General features: G+C 38.4%; 2 protein-coding genes across 3 annotated transcripts in view; one reads left to right on the top strand and one right to left on the bottom strand.

Moving 5' to 3' along the window:
* acad11 (acyl-CoA dehydrogenase family, member 11) overlaps positions 1-21,412 on the bottom strand; it is a 48,662-nt gene that overhangs the window by 8,267 nt on the left and 18,983 nt on the right. The window contains exons 14-18 of the mRNA XM_053612144.1: positions 6,888-6,957; positions 4,357-4,442; positions 3,737-3,808; positions 715-869; positions 238-354 (exon numbers count right to left, since the gene is read on the bottom strand). Of these exons, the coding sequence (XP_053468119.1) occupies positions 238-354; positions 715-869; positions 3,737-3,808; positions 4,357-4,442; positions 6,888-6,957 (500 nt within the window). The remainder of the gene's footprint in view (positions 1-237; positions 355-714; positions 870-3,736; positions 3,809-4,356; positions 4,443-6,887; positions 6,958-21,412) is intronic.
* On the top strand, positions 10,364-15,956 carry ackr4b (atypical chemokine receptor 4b). 2 transcript variants are annotated; one of them, XM_053612146.1, is made up of 3 exons: positions 10,364-12,162; positions 13,212-13,284; positions 14,032-15,956. In XM_053612146.1, the coding sequence occupies exon 3, from the start codon at positions 14,038-14,040 to the stop codon at positions 15,202-15,204; it is 1,167 nt and encodes a 388-aa protein (XP_053468121.1). In that variant the 5' UTR covers positions 10,364-12,162; positions 13,212-13,284; positions 14,032-14,037; the 3' UTR covers positions 15,205-15,956. The 2 variants fall into 2 exon arrangements, with proteins under 2 accessions (XP_053468121.1, XP_053468120.1); XM_053612145.1 differs by lacking the exon at positions 13,212-13,284.

Below are 21,412 nucleotides of genomic sequence, written 5' to 3'. Positions count from 1 at the left end.
GTATAGTAGGTTTAGACTGCAACTAAATAGTTTAATCTACTTCTATTTTTTAGTGTTCTGAAAAACAAACTTGTACATTTTTCCATGTTTTAATTTCACAAATATTCAGTACTGGACTCCCAAAGCTTATCCAACCCCCCAATTATGGCATTTGGCAGAAACCCTTATCCAGACCAAGACTTAAAGAAGTGCTTCGACTGTGTTAGTGAGTTAACGGAATATAACTGAGTGTGTTACCTGTTTCCTTGCAGCCTTGTTCCCCTGTGTGTCAAGTATATAAGCTGCATGAAGAGCTAGTAGACGCACCTGCTCAATAGCAATGCGACACTCTGCTATCCAATGAGCCACCACCTCCTATGGTCCAAATATAAACACAATCATTTTACACATGAGACAGCAGCAGCCTTTTACAGAAAAGGCTATTATTACATTTAACTCTAGGTGTCAGTAATTACTAGTGAAAGCCAATTCTAACCATTAATTATTTATACGAGTCCTAAGCACACAGTGTCACATGAACATTTGCTTGATCTGTGACCATGATGTAAAACCACAGCAAAGTGTTAACATACAGTTTGCTATCCGTAAAATAAGGGCCTCTAATGCCAACTGTAATAAAAATAATTTATTATAAATGTGTGTTACCAATTGTATTAATATGGTAGTAGATCCATTTCTGTATAAAAACGTGTATACCTATAGAAAGAAACATACATGTTGGTACAGTTTTTTGCCAAAGGTGCTTCTGCTACCAGATCTTTGGCACAGCAGCTCCAGTGCCTGCTCCGCCAGTCCAACTGCCCTCATGCAGTGGTGCAGTCTACCCGGGCCTAGCCGGCCTTGAGCTATCTCAAACCCCCGACCCTCACCTGCAAAGAGCAATACTGAGAGTTACAAACACTACCTAAAACATACTTCCAAATGGCCACGTCCTGTAAAACATGTAAATAAATTGCAGAAAGCACATTTTAAATGTACAATGCCTTGCAAATGTATCCAACCCCTTTAAAAGTCATCAGATTTGTCTAGATTACATTCACCTTTTTGTTTATAACCACTCCTGTGTTGCTTTGGCCTTGTGTTTGGGACAACTGTCTTGCTGAAAGCTGAAGTTTCTTCCAAGCTTTAGTTTGTTTTTAGAAGACTGAACAGGTTCTCTTGTAATATCCCTCTGTATTTTGCTCCATCCATGCTCCTTTCAATTTTGACAAGACCAGGTTCTGAGGATGAAAAGGGCCCCCAGAGTATGATTCTGTCCCTACAGTGACATTTGGTGGTGGTAGTGTTAATTGAGGTATGGGCTGCGCTTTGAAACTTTCCCAAATAGAATATTTTGATTTTGGTCTCATCACACCAAAAAAAGCCCCACCTCTTCAATGTGTCACTATTGTGCTTTCATGTGGCTCTTCTTAAGCAATGGTTTCTTTCTAGCCACCCTCCTATGCAGTCCTCAATTATGGAGAGGTCTTGAAATGGTTGTCTGGTGCACGTTCGCTCTCAGCCAATGTAATCTGTTACTGCTTCAGAGTGACTGTTGGCCTCACTGTGGCCTTGTTTAGGTAGTACTTGGGTGGTGTGATGCAGTCTTCACGTCCTCATTATTGATCCAACAGTGCTTACTGTGATGTCTTACCTCTTAAGCGACCGGAAACCGTTCATTTTCATTGAGAGCTGGCAACTTCCAGCGAAATGAGCAACAGCAATTGCTGGCGACTAGATGTGGGCATGTCCAGCGACACAACAAAGTTGAGCAAAGTTTAACTTTATGCAAATTTGGAGCAACTTGGTGCAGCAACTACCAATGGGTGTGAAGACAGTAGAGAGCACTTGATCCATTGCCTCCCATGCTCACTAGCAGAAGTAGCACCATTGCAGCAATCGCCAAATAGCTACACCAGGATTCTGCTCGATTGCAACATAAAATGAGTGTGTTTCATTATTATTATTGTTATTATTATTTTGCTTTAAAAGCGCAAAGGCCATAAGCTAAGCTAAGCTAAGCTAACTGTCGCGCGCGCTTTTCCTGCAGATAGATGGCCGTAATGGCAAAGACCACACACTGCTTCTCCTTCATCTCATAGGACACAATGCATATAAAGTGGTGAATTTTATATACAAATGCTCTCCCTCCAGAACGTTTCATTTTAGCAGAAAGAAAACTGGTTTGTTGCCAAAGGTGGAATGCTACTGGCACCACCCGTGTTACTATGGAAATATATTTACTGAAAGAAATGTTGACACCTTCAATACTTATTTCCCCTACTGTAATTATGTTGGCTTGAGAAAATATTATTATGTTGTTGGGTTGAGAAGGCCAACATACTGCTTTATAAGCTTATTATTATTATTATTATTATTATTACTATTATCATTATGATGTTGGCTTGAGTAAGCAAACATAGTGTTTTGCTTTATAATCTTATTATTATTATTATAGTATTGGGATGCTGTCTGGCTCCAAAAGTATTGGGATGCTGTCGAGCTCCAAAACACCCTAGCAACAACCTAGCAACCACCCCTAACACCCTAGCAACCACTCAGAACACCCTAGCAATCGCCTAGCAACCACCTAGAACACCCAAGCAACCTTCTAGCAACCACCCAGAATACCCTAGCAACTGCCTAGGAACCACCCAGAAAAGTATTGGGATGCTATCTGGCTCCAAAAGTATTGGGACACTGTCTAGCTCGAAAACACCCTAGCAACAACCCCAACAAACTAGCAAATGCCTACTGACCACCCAGAACACCCTAGAAACCACCTAGCAACCACCCATCACACCCCAGCAACTTGTTTTCTCAAGCCAACGTCAACGTTTACCGTGATGAACTTTACCTATCTAGTTAAACTTACTACTCTTCTCTTTTTTCTTCTGAGACAAAAATGTCTGATCTATTGGCATTCTAACTAGTCCTAGAGATTTAAAGCTACAAACACCAAAATCAGGTCAGACCTTCAGACTGTTCTATATCTTTGCTAACTGATCGGACTTATGGTTTTCCTAAAAATGATGATGAAAAATCCCAAAAAATTCCATTCACTTACAGTGACAGAATGTTCAGAGCCTGGCTCTGAAAGTTTATGATTTCAAACTCCAACTATCAAAACTCACACCCACCTGCCTGCACACGGCCTGAAGCCCCTCTTCTCTCCCTCTCACTCTGCCAATGTACCTGTAACAGAGACGCTCACTTCATCTAGCTATCTATCTCTCTATCTATATCAATAAATCATTCATCTATCTATCTATCCAACTCTACAAGTACTGGCACTCTATCTCTCCATCTATCTATCTATCTACAGTGATGTGAAAAAGTAAGAATGTTTCAAGTGGTTTCCCCAAATTCAACTGTAAATGCAACTTATAATGACAAGCATTCATTTTGTTGAACTATTTCCATTGCTTTTGTTTGATGTGATCACTGCAAACAGCTGAAAGTCTGTAAATTTTGACAAAATTTATTCAACAATGGGGGTTGAATAATTTTAGTTCTATCTATCTAACTCTACAACTATTGGCACCATATCTATCTTATCTATCTAACTTTCATACTTGCTTTCTCAAGCCAACATCATGTTAATGTTTGTCAAATCATGTTGTGACAAACATTATCTATCTAGTTAAGACAATATCTTTCATGAGGAGCTTTCAGAAACTTGGGGGGGGGGGGGGGGGTTGAAGACATATCAGGCAATGTCAGGCATTTTGCAAGCCAATGTCTACATTTGTCTCACCCAGAAGAATGTTGTTTGCAGGAACATGTACATTGTCAAAGTGTATCTCAAAATGGCCACCATGACATGCATCTGTAGAGATGTAAGAGGAGGAAGATAAAGATCACAAACACAGACACACAAATCAGCAGTACAAGTACACACTACTCTTTATCTTACTGCATGTACACAGCAAGGAGGTCCATGGATAAGACATGACAAAACATTCTCACAGCATGTGAGTTCAAGCAAGAGTTAATCTTTTCATCCTACAGGAAGTGTATATTATATAAAGTGTATATTATAAAGTGCAATTGTAAAATTGATCTTTATAGCAGCAATTAAGCAATATAAATAATTGTTATTATTATTCACAATATTGATATTTAATAAACACAAACCCCTTCAAAATCTTAGAGATCTGTCATTTTTATACTTTTACTTTAATTTACTATTTCACTGAAATAAGCTGAACATAATCTTTTCAATGTAAAGGTGATTTTTTTGTTAAAGAAGTGCATATATTTTTACAATGTAAAAAACATTTAAGTATAATAAAACTGTAAACAAAACAGAATGGTTCAAAAGACAGAAGACAGTAAAAATTGCTGAGATGCAGGAGGACAAACACTGGATCTTACCATCTTGTCCAAACACTGTAAGAGGTCGGATCTTCCTCACACCAGGTGTGTCCATAGGAACCAAAATCATACTGTGCTGACCATGTCTAATACACACACACACACACACACACACACACACAAACTAAAGCTTATATAATTAGACCTAATTACTGCTATGCTCAAAATGATATGCTTAGAATGCTTTTTGTTTGTTTGTTGTTTTATTACGCATTTGTCCTTGTGGGGAACAGCCAAATGTCCACAGAAGGTCAAAATTCTCAGATATTCTTATCCTTGTGGGGACATTTTGGTTCCCAGCTAAATCTAAAAATGTAAGCATGCATGCACATACATACAATCCATAATTAATTTTCATAATATTATTAGATATGATTATTAAAACTAATATATGAATATTTAACATTGCTATATCACTATTTCTTTGATAGTTCTAGTCTTTAAGTACAAGTCCAATTTCCACCTGTTCTAGTAAAAAAAAAAAAAAGTGAAATCACACTGGTTGTGTAAGTACAGCTGGTGTAGTTTTGTTAAGGCCATCAGGCACATATTCCCTGTTCCATCTCCCTGACTTTTCTTTTTCACTCTCTCCTGTTGCTGGGTGGAGATGTTATTCTTTCTAATTTTGACAGCACTCTCTCCCATTCTCACACCCTTATCCACACCCATAAACAGTTACACACAAACAAATCAAACACAGTGCAAACCTTTTCTACATGCTCCCAAGTCTTGAGCTATATCCTGGTCATGTATAGGCACACTGGCCCACTCTATGACTTAAATCCTAAACTCTCACCTTATTATTCAGTAACTATTACGAGTCATTCCATGACTAGTGAAATTATGTAGTTCAGAGAGTAGGAATGTAATTTTGTTGTACTGATCTACACTCACTGTCCACTTTAAACACTTTAAACTCATTTATGCAGTTATACAATTAGCCAATCATGTGGCAGCATCACAATTCATAAAATCATATAATACAGGAGCTTCAGGTAATGTTCACATCAAATATCAGAATGAAGAGAAAGTGTGACCACTGCATGTGCAGCTTGTAATTAGCTTAGGATCTTAGTGGGTTTAAAGCAAATAATAATAAAAGAAATATGGAATGGCACCCTGATGGTGACGCTCACTTACGGAGATAGGAGCTACACCGGGATTTTGCTCGATTGCAACAAAAAGCGAGTGTTTCATTATTATCATTTTTGCTTTAAACGCACTAAGGCCATAAGCTACAGACCAGTCAGAGTGCCCACGTTGACCCCTGTCCACCACTGGAAGTGCCTACAATTGGCATGTGAGTATTAGAACTGGACCATGGAGCAATGGAAGAAGATGGTCTGATGAATCATGTTTTCTTTTACATCATGTGGACAACCGGGTGATAATGTGGCCTAAATTGTAACCTTTCCTCCATGCCCATGCATATAAAATGCACTCCAATTTCACATTACTCTAGTTAATGTGAAAAAAACATTTAGTCAAATTCAGGATCTCTACAAATTCAAATCCTTATGAAACACTTATGAAGCTTAATATAACAAAATGCATTTGCACCTAGCTGAGGTAAAAATATTGATAGGATAAATGATCAGAAAATATGACAAAGACAGCAATGAATATTAGTTCAGAAAGAAAAGACAGTGGGTTTTGCAGACTACATGATTATGAATAGTTCAAGAGAAGTTGACGAAAACTATGCATGTGATTGTAATTATATGGTTATGATATAATCACACATTCCAGCACAAAAAAAAAAAACGTTAACAGAGACACTTTAAATACCATCACTACTTAAATATTTCATTTGTAAGATAGTATAAGGACAACTATTTTTCATAGAAGCCTTTTCTTTCTCATGAATCTTGAATTCAATCTTGAATCTCATGAATCTTGTCATATATTTGAATATTTCTTAATACAAGAGCAGACACAGTCAGAAACAGGTGCGCACACAAATATAACATTTTCTGCCTATTAGCACTGTCCAAAGGTACAGCTCTGTGTGCACCCTCACTCCCTCCGCCTTATCTATCACGCTACATCTCTCCACCTTTTTCCTACGCCCCATGATGCTTTACACTTTTATGCAGGTACAAGTGGCATATTTTTGTGATTACTCTTGGTGTAAATATTATCTTGATCTTTTAGTTAAAATTCCTTCTCTCCAAGGAACAGCATCGCCTTTTTTCAGGTTTTGTTCATCGCTCACAGGAGTAGTCCGCCTTAACCTTAGGTCTGTGTATGTAGCACTCTTCCTAAGCCACAAATTAAGTTTCGCCTGGTTGTAAGTGCAGCAACAAACAGCACATGTTGTTCCTGTGAGGTTCATAATGACATTATAACATACTCCTGCCTGAAGCAACAAACAGTATTAGTTTTTAACATACAATATAAACAACACCTACTGCCGTCAGAGAAAGCCAGTCAACGCTGTGCAAATACTTCCGCCGGAAGTTATACCCATAATCGTTTTTACAGCAGCACCCCCACGAATAAGATGGATTAGATGTAAGACAGTTTGATACCTGCTCATACTATCAGAAGCCTTGCTCTTGCACATGACTATGGCGATCTTGCACTTAGGGTTGCCTGCACCTAGAGATGGAAAAAAAAAAGGAAATATTCAGAAATACAGATTTTTTGGGTGGGAAATTGCCACTTCATATAGTAACTGTAAATAATGGTATTGCGCTATCTAATATCTATTATAGAATGAGAAGTGATATGCTTAAAGACCCTCACAAACTATCATATACCACTTTTTAAAGGGTTGAAATGAAAATCTGGCACCCGAGACAGTCTGAGGCCCCCAGGGCAGGGCTTTCTTGCTTTCCCTGTATATACACTAATTATCTGATCATCAGCATTCATGCAAATCAAATCAGAAAGACATTAAATGCACACCAGGCCAGTTTCTTGTGTTTATTTGCCAAAAAGCTTGATACAGATCACATACAAAATTTTCATAGCCCTACAGCAGACATGCCTTTGTTAACACAGTCTCGAATGTTAAAAATTCTTTGTGATACGCAGGGTCACATTAGATTCAGGGAATATACTTGTCATATTTATTAAAAAGTGGACCATCATTAACAAATATATGTTATTATCTATTCTCCATTTTGTGTAGAAAGAAAAGTGGTATATTTGAGAAACACTTGAAAAATAGATTTCCTACAATGGAACAACTACAGCTTTGCAAATCTACTGCAAAATATGAGAGAAACATACATATATACACCATCTTACCCTGTTTCCAAAATCACACCCTGTACCCTGAACCCTTTAACCTGCAAAAATGCATTATGGGTATTCTGCATTACCTAGGCAAAATCACAGCACATTATTGGATAACAGAAGTGTGCCAGCCGTTCTCCACTAAGCTTTCACAAACAGCAAAACACCCTAAACAGCACACATGCAGAGGCACGTCTGCAGGTATATTGCACGCAGAGTTGCACACATGAGCGAGCGAGCAAGAGTGCACACACATGCATGCACACACACACACACACACACACACACACACAGAGAGCTTCAGAATTATCCTAGTAAAGATGGCTTAAAAAAGGATATGAAAAAACATATAGCCACATGGGTTACAATTATTTAGTAATAAAACCTCACTAACCTCACTGTGTCATGATACAGTCTTAGAAAATTTAGAACCACTAAGAGTACTCTGGGTATCCATCTTGGTGAACCTTTAATGGAACCCTTTATGTACCCTTTATGTACCTTTAGGTACCCTTAATGGTAAGCAGAAAATACAGCTGTATGATTCCATTAGCTTAACATAAGAGATGACAAACCAAATCTGACACAATGGCATATTCACTTCCCTACATGCAAAGACATATTTCAGTTCCTACAGGATTTTGAGGTTTTTTTTTGTCATTGTTGTGGCCAAAAATGCTTGAATTTGCTGTGGCTTTTTTCAAAATTTGCGATGCAACTTGGAGTTTTTTTTGTGGACACCTACTTGAACTGGCGAAATTACAATTGCAATTTCTTTCACATTGATGTTTTTTGGTAAATGAGACCTTTTAGCTGTACTCATGAATTGGAGAGGGCTTTGGCTGAATGTGCATTGTGATGACGTCACATGACGCACCTTGGCCCAAATCTGCAAAAAATCTGCTGTAATTTTGAAAACCGCAAGCTCATCTGAATATTGCGTAGTTTGCTTTAAAATCCTGGAGGGACTGATATTTATATGCTTATACAGGTGTGCATCATTCAGTTGTACTTACTGAAAACATTATGCTGTAAAATCTGAACATTTCTAGAGAATTTAGGATATTCTTTTATTGGCTGTATTACTTTACAGGTTAGTAGTCAAATTTAGAGATGGGAATTTTAAATTATTATTTGCAATTAGTACATCTGAATATCAACTGGTCTACACTGCTCAGAAGCACTTTGTTTGCACAGTCAGACTTCTATCTGAAATAAAATGTTTCTTTAAAAAAAAAAAAAAACAACATCTGGATGAAGAACCATATACCTAATACAAACACATATACCTAGACAGTTTTTATGACCAAACAGAGAAGTTAAAAAAAGTTCTGGTATTACACACACACACACGCCCTTAATTCTGGAAAAAACCTGTGGCTTTCCTGAGTCTGTCTACATGAGTGCTTGTTTTCTGTAATTGACTCTTAAGTAACTCGTTCCTAAGAAAACACACATTTGTGGTGTAATTCTGTGGGCGTGATGGTAAAGGCATGCCAAAGACATTCCAACAGGACATCTGCATGTTTCAGACTGTTATGTCCAATAAAAAACATACAAAGCCTGGTAAGAGCAGCTGAAGATTACTAAAGATCAACTGCTCTCAGAAATTACTCAGAACATGTCATTAGTCACAGTGTTTGTTTTGCACAACAAATTTTACTCTGAGTCTGCATTTTATATATACTGTTTTTGGCAGGTGTTTTAACCAAAGCAACTTGCACACGAAGCCCAGAGCTGAGCATTTGAGGATTTGGAGCCCGGCAGTTGTGGGATTTTTCATGACATTCCAACCTTCCAATCACTAGTGCATAAGCAATGCAAATCTTTCTCTCTGTCACACACACAAGTACACACACACACACACACACACACACACAGCAGCCACATTCTTACATGGAAAAGTTGTGTGACACTTTGAAAAACCTGCCAAGTGATGTAGATTTGTTTACTTTAGTTTTTTTTTTTACTTTGATTTTTCCTATAAAATACTTTTGTACAACTTATTGACAGGATATATAGTATGACTCCCTTCTTCATTTTCCTTCATTGTCCATTGACATTTTAGAGGAGTAGTTCAACAATCTGAAAAAAATAATGGATTGTGGGTGTAACAATTTTCTCCTTTAAAAAGTAAAAAAAAAACTTTCAGTGACGGCTTCTGCATTTTCCAATGCAAGACCTCTCATCAGTTTCCTAATAAAAAAAAGAGTGATCCATAAGACTACAGCTAACACTGAATTAGTATAATAAAAACAAGTGCAAGTATACACTCATAGGCCATTTTTAAGAACATCTGTACACATATGAAAATCAAATACTGATAGAGAAATAGATAAATGGCAACCAAATACAATTAATATAAGAAAGTGGTTGGGTTATGTGCTATTATATCATAACTTGCCTGCACTGGCTATTGTTTTGTGCTATAGCAGCCTTGATATTTTTTCTGGTAGAAGCAATACTACCAGAGACCTCACCACCCAAAGTCCACCCCAGATGTCATCCTGTAAATAAGTCAAACATGCATGATCATCCATCCAAGGAAAAACATATGCAGTCAAGTGTAACCTGTTTCTGCATCTGTCTCCTACAATAATTAGGAAAATACAATACATTAACATCATATTGGTGTCCACTATAAAGAACACTTACAGTATAAATGAGCATTGAAAAAAGCTGGTTTTCACAAGAAAACGTCTGGGTTACGCATGTAACCCTGTTGCCTGAGAAGGAAATGAGACGGTGCGTTAGCTGAACGCTGCGGGAATGAGAATACGCTCTCCGTCATACAGAGGGTACGGCCTGTTCAAAAAGACCCAAGCCCGAGGGTCATTGCAAGACACTCGAACCCAGGCCGGAATGTATATCCAGGCTGTAAAATCGAATGAATGTGTGTAGCGTAGACCACCCTGCCACAGCACACACATCCTGTAAGGATACCCCTTTGGACACAGCCTTCAAGGAGGTGACCCCCCCCTAGTGGAATGAGCCCTTATGCCCAGAGGCGTAGCGAGACCACATGCCTCATAAGCAACAGAGATAGCTTCAAATTAGAGATCTATAACTATCAAATTAGGATATCCCTATAGGACATAGGGAGGCCTTGGCTAATCCGGGGTGAAGTCAAGGCAGGAAGGGGCAACAGAGAGCTTGTAGATCTCCTACTAGCTTGAGAGATGTCAGGGCCAGCAGAAGAGCTTCCTTTAGAGTCAGAAGCTTCTCAGAGGCTGACACTAAGGGCTCAAATGCGGCACCTGACAGACCTTCCAGGACCACAGAAAGGTCCCAGGAAAGTATGCATGGTCTTCAGATGTGCCTCAGCCGCCTAACACCATGCATATCCCTCGAAGTTAGAGGATGTTGCCCCACAAAGGCTCCTGATTGTAGAAGCAGCCAACCCCGCTGAGAAATGTCCTCGTAGGAACTCCAGGACTGTAGCTATTGTGCAGTTCGCTGGGTCTAGCTGACGGTCCAGCTGACGTTCCTCACACCACGAGACAAAAAGTCACCACTTGAGCACATACAATTTCGTCATGGATGCCGTTCTAGCCTTCAACATGGTCTCTACAACCTCAGTTGTGAGACCAGAATCTATAAGCTGGTGCCTCTCAGGGGCCAGACTCACAGTTTCCATAGTTCTGGCTGAGGGTGATAAATCAGCCCTCCGGCTTGAGACAGTAGATCCCTGCTGATGGGAATCTCCGAAGGAGATTTGATCAAAGATGATCAAACGTTTTCTTGTCCGAATATGTCAAAAAAAGCCAACAATTTCCTTGGGGTGTACTTATTTTTTCACATGACTGCATTGCAAACATTTCTGTGCACCTTCATAGATATTAAAGTACTGCCTTATAAGATTGGTTTATGAGACAGCATGGCCAAGTCAATCCTAAAGAAGAAGAAGAACAAGACAGTGACAAAGAAGAATGTGTCATTTGACATATTTTTCATTCCAGAGGCATATCATTTACTTTCTGTGCGTTGAATTAAATGCAACGGATGGGTGTGGTACATTACAGGGTTGCAAAGGAGGTATACTGGATCTCAGCTCTGTAAGTCAGCCTATTCTAGAGAAAGGCAGAGAGAGAAACAGGCAGATAGACAGAGAGAGACTTAGGAACTCCTAAATTATGAATTTAGGAAATCTGCAATTATTCTGTGTATATGCAGCTCATTGTCTGTGGTGCATATAAACAGAATGAGCATGGCCATTGCAGAGAAATACATTACCTACCAGGCTGTCACTCCTTTACACATTCTAATAGATGAAAAAAAGAAAACCCGGTAAAAGAGAAAACAAGAAGGAGGGGTGAAGAGATCGGCTACAAAATCTATGGCGTGAGAGGTAGAGAATACTGCGCCCTCCTTCTCTCGGTCTGTGCACGCACACACACACACGCACACACACACACGCACACACACACACGCACACACGCACACACACACAAAACAGCTATTATCTACTGAGTTTTCCATTCTAAAGCTGGTCTCTCTCAGGCTCCCAGACTGAAAGTGTACCAGTGGCCGAGCTTTTCTAGGGAGGACGCAAACACACACAAGGTAAGACCCAAGTCTTGGGAATAACTCCTTATACCATACTTTGTCTGAAAACACATTTGTTTACCCTGTTGGCACAATTAATAGTAGGTGGATGACTTTTTGTTGGGCTATAACAGAGGGTCAAAATTGATATTTGTTTGTAAAATATATCTACTATATATATCACCATTTCTTTACTGTGTTACTTTTAATTACTCTGCTTATTGACTTTTTGAAAGTGTAGTCCCAAACTGTAACTTTGAAGGGTTTTATGATACCCAAAGCTAAAGTTCAAAATAAATAACTACATGCGAATGTTCTCAGAATTACAAGCAGGTTGAATATCATTTTTTTGTTCTAATAAAACTACTGTATTAAGTACTGTACTAAGTTTTAAACTAATTTACAATTTTTTTTACAATAAGAAATAGTGATGTGTGTTTTGTGTGTTTTTGTCTGTTGACTCAATTAGAAGTTAAAATGAGAAAAGCAGAGCTCAATAATGGCCTACAATGAAGTGCAACACAAGAAGTGTTATTCTGAGACTAATGCTAAATAACAACATTTTATTGTTGAGGACATATTTATTTAGAGAATGTTCTTACATAGGTTTTAAGTCCACTTGATATTAAAACAGTGGGACAAAAAATAAATACAAACTTGTGCTTTTTGTAATTTTCTGTAAGCTGGTTAATGCTGATTCATGTTTTGTAGATTTTACAAAAAGCCTGGGATCACAATTTTTTTAAGAGGCTATTATCATACTTGTTTTAATTTGTATGTTGTAGCTATAAATGTGTGTATAGCACTAAAACAATTGCTAAAACTGGCATACTTTAACTTGATTTACAATGATTTTTGTACAACCATCCATTTAGCCTGTATATCAATGCGTGACTGCCAGTTTTCAGAATTTAAGCTTACTCACCTGTATATTTACATTTACATGTGAAGTGCATTGATTCTATGACGTCTTTAACAAAGTAAATATTGTGAAAATAAGTAACATGACCATATTGTATAGTGAGTGAAAGCCAATTTTATCAGGACCGACTTGCATTTCTCCATAGGAGTGGTTTATGAGCAAATCACACCCATCCAAGTGCAGTGGAAGTATTGACTTATATAGCTGTAGCAGTACAAGTGAGTATGATAAACCATGTGGAATGCATGTACGGTGGTTTGGCTCTCCTCAAATGTACTCTGAATACCAGACTATACTGGTAATGGTGGAGGCTGAAATAACAAACCATGAGAAGTTTATGTCAACACGGCCAAGAAAAGCTTATGTCTTACCTTTCTTTACAAAATTCACAGCCTGTGCTATATGTGCCATGGATATTCAGAAACCATTTTATTATCGAGATGTTCACCTTGGATCACTTATGTCAAAACACATCAAATTATTTACTTCAAATTAAACTGACAAGTGTCTCAGATAGAAAATAAGTCACATACTCCTGACATAACAAGGAAATATTCAAGGAGTAAATAATACACCCTATAGTACCCACAAAGTGCCAGCTTGACAGCAAGAGAGAATAGAACATGGTGGATAACCTTAGGTGGAGAGCCTTGTTACCCATTACAGCAGAATCGGGTCAATGACAATTTCACTCAGATGCTCCTTAAGACTACTGCTTAGAGAACTGAGTTTATCTGGAACAGAACTCTGAAGTAGCATTCTGGATAAGATTTTACCCTATGCCTTTCCTAGTAGTTCAAATGCAGAAATATTTTAAAGGTAATAAAAACTGTTGAGTGTGAAGTTACCTCATTGGACAGTATAAGTTAATATAGGTAATAATACCAGTTAACTGAATTACAGTAAAAGGCATTACAATGTCCAGGGTTTTCAAACAAATTGAATATAACTCTTCTTTCTTTCAGACCATTATGAGCTTACATTCAGACTATGAACTTTATGAGAATTACGATGGCCTTGACCATTACAATGACAGCTCAAACCACAGCTACTATGATGAGGACTTTGAAGACTACTACTCTGTGTGCGACAAATCTGATGTCCGCTCCTTTGCCGGTCTCTTCCTCCCAGTGGTCTATACCCTAGTACTTGTGGTAGGCCTGGCTGGAAACTCCATTGTTGTATTTGTCTATCTATCCCAGAAGCGCCTACAGACATTAACGGGTGTCCTCATCATTAACCTGGCCTTTGCAGACCTCCTCCTCCTTTTCACGTTACCGTTCTGGGCAGCAGATGCTGTAAACGGCTGGGAGATTGGTGTGGTGGCCTGCAAGATAACCTCAGCCCTCTACACCATCAATTTCAGTTGTAGTATGCTTCTGCTAGCCTTCATTAGCGTGGATCGTTACAGAACGCTTTCCCAGGGCTCCAGCATTTACAGCAGGCCATCTGGAAACAAACAAAGGAGACAGAAGCTGCTACTATCCCTCCTGGTCTGGATTGCAGCCTTTGTGTTTGGCTTGCCAGATTTTTTCCTCACCACCGTTAAGCAGCACTCCTCTGGACACAAATCCTGCAGGGCGGTGTACCCACATAGTATGGCACAAGCAACAAAAGCTACCTTGGAAATTCTAGAGGTGTCACTGAGCTTCCTGCTACCCTTCCTGGTGATGTTGTTCTGCTATTACCGGGTGGGAAAAACCCTGAGTCAGGGAGCAACCACTGGAATGAGAGAAGTACGGAGGTGGAAGGCCTTCCGGGTTCTGATAGCTGTTGTGGGGGTGTTTCTGTTGACACAGCTGCCATATAACATTGTGAAGCTTATACGAACCCTAGACATCATCTACGCATTTGTGACAAACTGTGACGTCAGTAAAAGACTGGATCGGGCCACTCAAGTCACAGAGAGCTTGGCACTCACACACTGTTGTGTAAACCCAGTTTTATACGTCTTCATTGGCTCGTCCTTCAAGGTGCATGTGCTAAAGATTGCTAAGCGCTATGGACAGACTAGAAAGAACCATCATCACGAGCACAGGCAACCTGCAGTGGAGATTGTGCTAAAATCACAGACCCGCACAAACAGCAATGCATACTCAGAATCATACGATGAACATACAAGTAGCTTTACTATCTAGTGCACAAACCTGATTATCAGGGACTAAACACTACATTATATATAATGCAAATATGCTACAGGGATATTAAAGCATTTAATAAATGGAAAGATTTGAAATTTGGGGTTCTAGATACTAAACTGAGTGCTCTGCTGACCCAGAATTACATTGTGATTTTCAGATTGTAATACAAGAGTATGGGCGGGGTAAGTTTGTTTCTCTAAATTTTGATAGGCATCAATATTCATAATTACAAACCCAAACACATCTGAATCTAATGTACGTTGGGGAAAATCAGAACATTTTTCAGAGTTGAGAAGACGGGTCAGATCGGAAATGGAGCACAACTTCCTCTTTTTTGCTAATCTTTATATAACATAACATAACCTAATTGTGCATTGTGACCATGAACACATGTGGCTGTGCAGAAGTATGTTAATTGACGGTTTTATGTATTAAATGGGTCAGGGTCTCATACAATTTACATAGTACTGGCTGGTTAAGTTGGTATTCATGATTGCAGCTTTCAGTAAACAGTTCCCAGCAGCACAGCTGCTAATTTTATTATGCCCCCCTGTACTCTGTACTGTTATATATTAATTTCTGCTAATTTTCATAAAAGGTGCAATAAATCACAGAAGAGCTCTGTATACAAAATCTCAACCAGCAAACCCACAAATAAATTCAGCCTGCAACAGCGAGTCAAAAAATTATTATTTTTTTTAAACAAAAACTCAAAAATATGTTTGACTTGCTATATCCATCTGTGATAGCCATCTTGTGAGTTATATTTTCCTTTGTGTTTAGCGGAAATAAAGCTGGTTCTAGTTTCTCATTGTTAAACAGAAATAGTAACAAATGCATAAATGTGGACAAGTGAGTCAGGCTCGGGAAGAAAATAACTGAAGAAAAAACAGCTCTTTTGTAAATGTATGAACTCATACGTGATCATACATGCTTAATTTCCTTCTTTACACTAATAGGAGGATGTTTACCATGAATCAACAAATACAATGCTTACATTTCCTATAACAGGAATGTAAAACAGCTTAGTGGAAGGGTGATATCTTAGCAGGACAAGGTTTTTGTTTTTTGTTTTTTGTTTTGAACAGGGGATGAAGTCTCTGAACAGCCCTGGGGTCAGGTCTACTAGGCGATAGTCGCTGAGGCAGGCAGGCTGAGGTTTCTTTGGGACAGGAAGCCAATGTAATGTAACAGTATGGCCAGGGAAATGAATGAGCATCTTGGGATGCATCCTGGAATGTCATCCTCTTCTGGGGAGGAGGATGACTTAATAATCATATACCTTATCTACTATTTTTTTTTTTTTTTTATTGTCACAGACAAACAGTCACCAAGCCATTGGCCAACGTGTTCACTACAATATGTGGAGTTCTCTCCTTATGTCATAAGCAAAAAAATATCTTTTGTGAGATGACTGTGCGCATTGTGCTAACAGGAGACTTATATGATGGCATGTTCTGCACTATATTTTGCTTGAATTTATAGGTATTTTCACAAATCCGTTTGTTCCTGATTCAGAAACAACTGTCAGTCATCCTTGCACACTAATTAATCTACTGAGTAGTTTCGCAGTCAGCCAGGTCGAAGCTCGGCCATCATGTGTAGTATAGCAGGAGGTGGGATACAGAAGTTCATGCTATAGTTACAGTATCAAGGTACGTTGCAACATGGTGAAGTGCATTTACATTACATTTAAAACTACATATCAAAGTGAAAGGGTTTATTTTCTTTCTCTGATCGTTGAACCGACTTGTTCACTGGGCAATTAATAACCCAGACACAAAATCTGCTTGTCCTGGATGGCCAGGCTAGTTTTGTGCCTCATATACAGCAAAAGCTAAAATTTGCAGTGATTGATCTTGCAGCCAGTGAGCGAGCAAATGAAAATTTTAGCACTATCTAATGCTAATCTGAAACTAATTATCAAGAGCTGATCAACCAGAGACTTATAAACTAATAAACTTTTCATCACTGTCTGTGAAATTCATAAGAATAGATCATGTAAACAATATACAAGAAGATAAGCACAAAAACTTGCAATGGCTTTTCACAGCACAGTTTTCTTTTTCTAACATTTAGCTCCAAATAGCTAAACAAAAAAATCTTTTAGCTTCAGGTGTGTAGAGCCAAAAGAATAACTACAAACAAGCAAAAAAATTGCTGACCACACACTGAATTCAGTCCAAATTAAAAAAATTCTAGCAAAGTGCATGTTCACCTTGGTTCCAGCAACCAAAAGACATCTCGAATTAATATATCCAGCAAGAGAAAATGAAACCACAGCAGTGGTGGCCTGAATGTATATATAGAGTTAACATTCAGAACAAGTGGCTCTCAGTAATCCTTGTACACTTCAGAAAAAATACTCAGAAAGCCTGAAACCACAGAAGAAAGGAAACAGAATCTCAGAAACATCAGGCCATGTGACACCCAAGTCTAGGAGACAAATTCTAAAATATCCACAAACATTATCGAACACTAAAAAATATGTTCCACAAATTAAGAAAATTATGATGGTTTTTAAAGAAATCTTCAGTCCTTGAAGAAACTACGATTTGATGCTCTTTGTGATGTCAAAAAATTAAATGGACAACTAGAAACATAAATGTAGTGTGAGGTATGAGAATTAGCTCTTTAAGCATATACAGCTTTGAAATGGTGTAATGTACATTCACTCCAGGTGTGGAAAAAACTCACTATAAGTCATTGCTTTGCAGCTCTCCTGCTAAAATATGCTAAGAATCTCTTCAGAAAAGGAAACAGCTGTGTTGTAGGGTTCTAGAACCTGTTATAGAACCTTTTTAGTCCCCAGAGAGACAAACTTAAGACTAAACTGGGTCTGTTTTTGTTTTGCCACTCATCACACTGCCTTGTATCTTATGTAGATATGAAGTCCTGTTTTTAATTTACAAATTGTCCAGAACATTTTTGGATGTGAATATTTTAAGATATTTGTTTAAATGCTACATGTTTATTGCCAAACACAGACGTTATGTGATGAATCATTCTGTATTACAATTCTTTAGTATTCAGAAAAACAAACAGATTCTTACATACGGCTTACACCCTTGTGTAAATGCATATGTGTATGTGTCTATGCATATGTAGGGATTTTATTCATCTATCTCTACTATTTTTCTAAAATCCTACTAAAACAAATTTAACCAACATACTTTTACTCATCTGTGCATATCTAGTACATCTAGTTCACAGGAATGCAGAAAGACACTTGTGTGTGTGCAATCCAGTCTTACAGAAAAAATCTTTTGCATGCAATTTATCTGTAGCACCTTTTAGCATTGGTTAGATTTATAAAAGCAGCACTACGTGACTGTGCCTTCAGACACATGCACATACCAACTTATCTGTATTACCTACTCTACATTAAATAGTACCATTCTGGCACATGCATTTCATGCATAAAAATGTATCATACTTTCAGTCAAATGTATGTATGTATGGGACGTTTTACCCCAGCATATTTTATCCAAGCTAGCCTCTACCACTACACTATTTAAATAAGATCAATATGTAATGAGTAATTTTACCACCTTCTTTTTTATCTGTTGATTTGAGGTGTATTTACCCAGTTACAGTGGTGCTTGAAAGTTAGTGAAACCTTTAGAAATGAATATATTTCTGCATAAATATGACCCAAAACATCATCAGCTTTACCTACAAGACAAAAGAGACCCCAATTAAAGAAATAAGAAAAATATACAGACGTCACTGTCCCTGTTCTGACACTATCATCTCTCTACTCCTAGTTAAGTCAAGCAATGATCTAACTCTTCCTCATTTTCTGTATACATACTCTGCCTATATCAGCATTAAACCTAATGCATTAAAGATGCTTTCACTGAACTATTGTGTCTGTCTGTCTTCTTAACGAGCTCAGTACTGAGAGGGTAAACTCTGTCTGTTCTCTCTGTACTCTCTCTCTCTCTCTCTCTCTCTCTCTCTCTCTCTCTGAAAGCGTGTAAATCTTATTTTAGTACACAGATTCTTCATAATGAAATTCCAGGACTTTCAGGGACTTTTTTTTTGTTTTCAAGGACTATACAAGAGGTGTCCATCTATCCATCAATTTTCTGTACTGCTTATCCTACACAGGGTTGCTGGGAGCCTGAAGCCTATCCCAGGGGACTCGGGGCACGAGGCAGGGGACACCCTGGATAGGGTGCCAACCCATCGCAGGGCACAATCACACACACACATCCACACAGACGTTCATACACTATGGACAATTTAGAGATGCCAATCAGCGTATGTCTTCACCATAATGTCAGTATACTCCAGATGAGTGACAGGAGCACCGTTGCCAACAACTTTCAGTGGAAAGTCGCTAAATGTCGCTAGATGATGTCATGCAATAATTAACATATTCATTACGTATTCATTCACTACTCTGTGTGCTCACATACTGTATTTTAATACAGCCAAATTCCCAATAAAGCTGGTCTCATTTACATATTTTTCTGTTTCTGTTGTCAGATAATGGAACAAGTATGAAATAGTGACTGAAACGTGGCATTAAGACTACAGGTTAACCAGCAGTCATTCACAGTCATTTACAAGCTGCTGCTCTGCACTGCTAAAAATCCTGGTTTATAACCACAGCTGACATCTCATCTGACAAAATCACCATACAAACAATTTAAAGATAATGGCTATGCTGTGATTTTGGCTATATTTACATGTAAAATTATCGCTCAGTGAGAAAGTTAGAAAGGAATGAATGTGCTGCTCCTCTTTGCCACTCATTGAACAGAGCGGAAGCAGAGAGAGTGTGTCTCCAGGGGGAAAGCAGGACCTTGTGCTCACGGGGCAGTACTGGTCTCTCTCTCTTCTATGGGAAATTGCCAAGGTTTGACCAAAATGTTGATAGATTTGTTGCTAGGTGCTTTTTGAAGGAAAAAAACCCCACAAAAACACCAAGGAAAGTCCCTAAAGGGGTCTGAGAAGTGGATAGGAGCTGTCTCTGTCACAATGAGTGAGTGAATAGAGGAAGAAGGAGGGGAGAGAGGCTGCAGCAGGGAATCAAATTTTGAGTAAAGGATTGTATTCATGTTCTATTGAAAATAAAGCCTTTTTTATATAAATTTTTATAAATTTTGTATTTATTGACTTTTTATAATTCAAGCACTTTTTAAGCACCACTAGATTAAAAAATGGCTATTTTCAAGGTTTTCCAGTACACAAATTTCAAAAATCCAAATTCAAGCACTTCAAGCACCTTGTACGAACCCTGATCGTTACCCTCCCAAGGAGTGGTCGACCAACAAAAATCACTCCAAGAGCAAGACATTTAATAGTGTGTGAGGTCACAAAGGAACCCAGGGTAACTTCTAAACAACTAAAGGCCTCTCTCACATTGTCGAATGTTAATGTTCATGAGTCCACCATCAGGAGAACACTGAACAACAATGGTGTGCATGGCAGAGCTGTAAGGAGAAAGCCACTGCTCTCCAAAAAGAACATTGCTGCCTGTCTGCAGTTTGCCAAAGATCACGTGGACAAGCCAGAAGCCTACTGGAAAAATGATTTGTGGACAGATGAGACCAAAATATAACTTTTTGCTTTAAATGAGAATCATTATATTTGTAGAAAGGAAAACACTGCATTCCAAAATAAGATCCTTATACCATCTGTGAAACATGGTGGTGGTAGTGTCATAGTTTAGGTTTGTCTTGGTCAGGAAGGCTTGCAATCATTGGGGGAACAATGAATTCTGCATTATACCAGCAAATTCTAAAGGAAAATGTCAGGACATCTCAAGAGAAAGTGTGTCATGCGCCAAGCCGATGTGCAGAACTGATCAACAGTTACTGGAAACGTTTAGTTGCAGTTATTGCTGAACAAGGGGGTCACACCAGATACTGAAAGCAGTTCACAGGTTCACATACTTTTGCCACTCACAGATATGTAATATTGGATCATTTTAATTGGTTCTCTTTATCTACTTTTAGGACTGAAAATCGGATGATGTTTTAGGTCATATTTATGCAGAAACTTTAAAGCACCAATGTCGTTACCTCTTATGCTCATTTCCAAAACCTAATGCTTATTATCCAGTAAATACACAGACAATAATGCAAACTGATCTTAGATTGTTAAACGAGATTATATGCCTGAAAAGTGGAACTTACAGCATGCCCAAACTGCACTAAACTAGAAAAATGTGAGCTTTGTTTAACTTATAATG

The sequence above is a fragment of the Ictalurus furcatus genome, chromosome 23 (assembly GCF_023375685.1).
Source record: "Ictalurus furcatus strain D&B chromosome 23, Billie_1.0, whole genome shotgun sequence".
Taxonomy (NCBI): domain Eukaryota; kingdom Metazoa; phylum Chordata; class Actinopteri; order Siluriformes; family Ictaluridae; genus Ictalurus; species Ictalurus furcatus.
This window is presented reverse-complemented; position numbering and strand designations above follow the sequence as displayed.